This window comes from Saccostrea cucullata, unplaced genomic scaffold (assembly GCF_032062105.1).
Source record: "Saccostrea cucullata isolate Sc308-1 unplaced genomic scaffold, CSIRO_AGI_Scuc_v1 ctg297, whole genome shotgun sequence".
In the NCBI taxonomy this organism is placed as follows: domain Eukaryota; kingdom Metazoa; phylum Mollusca; class Bivalvia; order Ostreida; family Ostreidae; genus Saccostrea; species Saccostrea cuccullata.
The window spans coordinates 958549-963896 of NW_026929962.1; the positions used below are offsets into that span (position 1 = coordinate 958549).

General features: G+C 33.6%; 1 protein-coding gene across 1 annotated transcript; it reads left to right on the forward strand.

Moving 5' to 3' along the window:
* Nucleotides 1-674: 674 nt before the first annotated feature.
* LOC134282545 (perlucin-like) lies at nt 675-5056 on the forward strand. The gene is made up of 5 exons (XM_062764945.1): nt 675-696; nt 1651-1745; nt 2834-2924; nt 4457-4688; nt 5026-5056. The coding sequence occupies exons 1-5, from the start codon at nt 675-677 to the stop codon at nt 5054-5056; spliced, it is 471 nt and encodes a 156-aa protein (XP_062620929.1).
* The last annotated feature ends 292 nt before the right edge of the window (nt 5057-5348 follow it).

Sequence of the window (5348 nt, forward strand, 5' to 3'; positions counted from 1 at the left end):
AGTACATGTGCGATAAGTACACTCGAGAGGGAAATTTAATATGGTTCTCTACTTTATTAAAATATTATGGGTTATCAAAAACAAATTTATATTTATCTGTGCTAACAATATTTATAGAGTACTTCTGAATTTGCATTTGGACGTTGTCATTGTTGACCGTCAATATAAGATTGTCTATTTGTTGAATGACAGTAAGAATATTTTCTGTAACTTACTAATAAATCTTCAGAAGATTGCATGTATGTGCCAAATTGGTTCCTCAACTGTTTATGGAGACTCAAGTATGTGCATAATTGAAATTCCTAAATTTAAGAAGGACTTATCCAGTTTTATTTTTAGCAAAGAATAAACGTGACGCTGTTTTAGACATTTGACTTTATCATCCGTGCGCCGTACGGCGATAAAATACGTATCATAAACTCTCATAATTTGCTTATTTATACATACATTTATTTGAAATTTTCTATGTATATTCGAATTCATGAAATATGTTCTAACTAATAGTAAAAATTTCAGAACGCAGTGGTGTTTATTTTTCACACTAGACGACTTGTCCACGATTTTACCGGACAGATCTCGTACATATAGCATTTCCATTTAAGTTGTAAGTTGTCAACGGAAATTGACAAAATCGAGGTAAAAATGACAATATTCTTTAACATTATTAAACAAAAATGGCGGCTGCTGTTGGCCATCGTACTTTTTCCGTACGGCCAAAAATGAACAGGCTCTCAGAATACAATTACATGTACTTCATTTCCTTTGATTAATTGATAAGAAATTCCAGTGCTTAACCTTGATTAACCTTTCATTGATAATCGCGTGTGGGATAAAAGGACAGACAGGCAAATCCTGAAAAAGTCGTTTTAGAAGTGTAGCAAACTACAGAGGTCCTAACAGTAGAGTTTTACATGACAAGAGAGGTTGAGAGGTCATTAAAGATATAAGAATAGGTGTATAAATGTAAGATATTTCTGCTAAATGTTTCCTGATTTTCTTATCTGGAGATAAATAAATGACCAGGCCCCGCCGTCACCAAAATTCCTCAACCTCACCCTCAATACTCAACTCAAACCCCTTGAGGTTTCCCTAACTGAGGATTTCCTCAATTCACCGTCACCAAACAGACTGAGTATCACCTCAATAGAGGTGATTTTTTTTCCCTCAACTCAGTTGAGGTGTTACATCAATAACATCGCGCACTTTCGCGGAATTTTTACGTAATGATTTTACTGGGAAGTCATAAAGGGGTCAATTTTGACAACATCTTATTGAAGTTTTAAAACAACCAAAATTAGTCCTAGTGCATTACCTGTAAATTTCTCTCCTGAATTAAGCAACTTTTGGTTCTCACCAAAATCCAATGACCCGAAAGGTTTTACAATTCTACTACCTTCAAACTGTTGGTGAGTAGGCATTTTTTCTGCTTTTATCTAATTTAAGTAATTTTTTTGTTCAGAAAGTACATGTGCACACTTGCTTAAAATTCAGTATAAATGTGTGAATAAGCTTCCTTTAGGAGAAAGTGTAAAATTCTTAATGTTGGTAAACCAAGGCATTCTAATTTAAGCATATGGTATAATTTTAAATGAATAATTAAGAAGTAATATTTCATATATATAACCCTAATGAAAATAATCATTCATTAAGTGTTGGTGGTGTTAGGGTGCCCATTGGGATGGACTAAACATGGCTCCGCGTGTTACCACATGAGTTCAGAGAAAGAGTCCTGGTTTCATGGAATGGTATGTTTTTCTCAGAGAAGTGTCATGTAAGACAGCGGAACATTAACTGGCAAGATTGGAAATATGCAGCTTACGTCATTTTTATCTGTTACAATCAAAAACATTCAATGATAGACAAAGAAATGGGCGGGTACAATTCGACGCGGACAGCCGAGAAAACATTGGATTGAAATTCTAGTTTGAAATTCATTTTCAATCCACCTGGGCTGTTTTTAAAAACAAAGTGTGAATGTATGATCCAAAACACAATAATAATTTCAATATCTCAAATACATGTTGGTTGAAATTTATATTGATATGTGTTTATAACCTATGATATAATCTTAGGACACTGGTAAAAGTCATAGAAGACATTTTGTTTCAGGAGACGGCCATTTGATTCTAGAAGGGGGGAATTGTCGAGTCAGATCATGCTTTGTACCAATTGATTTTAAGGATGACAAGAGCTTTTTTTTTGTCTTCAATGAAAAATGTTTGACAACTTTTTAAATTTATTTCCAAGACATTACACCCCCCCCCCCCCGCACACATACATATAAATTAAATAACAAACGGGCAACAAATATCTTTCCCTTCATATTTATATAATTTCTTTAAAACCTAGACAGAAAATTCTGATTTATATATTATTTTCAAACGATACCGAAATTGAGAGTATTTGTCTTCTGGGTCAATCAGTAATAATGTGCCTTCTAGCGTAGCTGAGGTGGAATGAAAATGAATTTCAAACTAGAATTTCAATCCAGTGTTATCTCGGCCGTCCGCGTCGAATTGTACCCGCCCATTTCATTGTCTATCATTGAATGTTTTGATTGTAACAGATAGTAATGACGTAAGCTGCATATTTCCAATCTTGCCAGTTAATGTTCCGCGGTCTTATATTTGTCGGAAGCGCAACGTTTATCAATCTGTCTGCTAGTAATATGAAGATCTTTGTGCCCTCCTTTTTTTTAAATTTAATTACATGTACATGCATGTATATCCAGCATAATTAAACATAAAGGAAAAATAGGTTCTTTGTGGGAAGCGTGTATTTATCTTTCCTTTATGCCTGCTGTCAATACATGGATACATTATATAAATTCCAGACAATGTGTCAGATTCATGGATCCAGTCTTGCATCAGTGTTAAGCCAAGAAGAACAGAACTTTATTGTAGGTCTTATGAAACATTCACACAGTAAGTTATGATAAAATGTCTGTCTACATATGCTCATTTCTAAGACAGTTATTAGTATATCTAGCAGCGTGAATCCTAGGCTACGATCTTTAAATGACTGTCACCAAAAAAATCTTCATAAAAGTATTTTTGAAAATCTATAAACATGAAAAAAGAAAAAAATTGAAGATACATTATGTTACTATAATTGTATATTTTATAAAGCATTTTTACATTTAAAAATGCATAGATCTTTAATTTGTTTCACGACAAGAATATATCTAGCTCTAATTTCTGGAAAAAATTGCCGATGACTGGTCAAGTTTTGTATAGTGAAACATATGGAGATAACGAAAAGTATTCAAGATCAAAAGTCCATAAAACAATACAAAATTGGAGCAGTGCAAGCTGAACTCCAAAACATCAGAGGTTGGGTCAGGTGCCATGAGAAGAGAGCATCCCCTGCCCGACTACCATGTGCTCCTTGTCATGATCGGAAAATAACAGAAAAATCCGTGGACAATGTAGTGTATAAATAATGGATTAAAAATTTGTACAAAAAAACGTCAGTCAGCATTTGACTCGATGATAAATTGTATTTGTTGATAATGTCATTAATGTCATTATATCGACGATAGAAGTAACGAGATGATGACTTTAAACGAGACTACTGATATTCTTGTTTCATCGACTTTTTTGTCAGATATTGTTCATACGTAGAGCATGCTCTTGCGTATCGAATCAACTGAGATACATAAACTCTATATGCAGTTGATGAAGGTATATTGCTGTATAAGAAGGGAAGTTGACGAGAGAAAAGTTAAAGTCATCACGTTTATCTTAGAGCTTGGTAGTAAGATTACCATTAACGTCGTTTTCAAGTAAAATATCCAAATATGAAACAGATATGTCAAACTCTGTGAATTTTTTATATCAAGCTCACCGGGATATATCATATCGACATAAGAATGGAAATTACAATTGTTAATTGCTAATACGTCGTAGATCTATCTAAATGTCGAGTTGAAGGCCACTGCAAATATTTTCCTCTTTTCACGCATAAGATTTTGCACAAATTCTGCTTCATATATAATACAAAAGTAGGTCTGCTAATAACGGGGCACAATAAACACCATACGAATTCCATTTGATTTTTGGAAGACCTGGTCTCCAAACACAGCATAAATACTGTCAATCAGAAACGCAAGCATCTTTTTGATGTCGACTTCAGAGTACTTGTGTGTACAATCAGAATGATTTTAAAAAAATAATTTTGCAAATGTACAAGGACAAGGTAAGTTATTTATGAGTCTCATTTATATTGAAAAAACAGCTGTCAATGATATCGAAAAGCCTGGACTTTACTTTATCGTGTGGAATGGTTGTATATAAAGTTGAAAAGTCATAAACTTTTAAACTGTTGATTTTGGTAAAATCTTGTGATTTCAAATTGTCCAAAAGTTCTTTGGAATTTTTAAGTATCCACATCTGATTTACACAACTTCTTGAATATATTGTTACACAGTATATTTAAGACTGCCCAACTGTTTCAGACAGTGTTGTTTGGCTAGGTGGTACAGACTGGACTTTAGAAGGCGCTTTTGTCTGGGAACCGTATGGAGACAAAATGAATTACACACATTTCGGTTCTGGGGAACCAAACAATGGCGATGGACGAGGTGAAGAAAATTGTCTGTTGATTGACGGCTCGTCACACAAAGACCACGCCTACGTCTGGGATGACAGAGACTGTGATGATTCGCACTATTATGTTTGCAAACAAATGTAAAACTACGCTACATTGTATACTCTTTATTGTAATTGATACTTTCTTTTCATGTCATACACTTATTCAAAGCAAGCGGCCCAAACACTTGATTCTAGATCTCATGCTCTTCCTCACATTTTCCCTACATTATAGTCCTCTTTTATAATTTGTGATTTCAAAATTTAATAAGAGTCACATAAACACATAATTGTCTGTATTGGAATTGAAATGTTCATTGTGCTAAATGTTTTTAAGCATACCATACTTAAATCCAAATAGTCTTTTGTAAAATTCGAGACCAAAGGGGTTAAAGTGTAGAGATATCACAAGTATTGCCTTTTGTTTGTTTTGTAGGGACGATATAACTGGAAACTTGGTCGGTTGACAACTGTCACATTTAATCCTGTACATCTGTTTTTTTTAATAAACTTCAAACTAGGTGCTGTTATAGGATAGCAATCCTCTTATATAAGTGTTTGCCCTTAAATGTTATCTTCCTTCCATATAGGTAATAAGGAACCTACAAAATTTTATAATATACATGAAATATATTCATGCATTAATTGAGCAAATATTAAATGGATTTATGGATTAGCTATCAATAAGTCACTCTCGTCCATCGGGTCAAATATTCATTGTAAGGATAAGAAAGAAATGAACGATTAATTTGTAAGAGA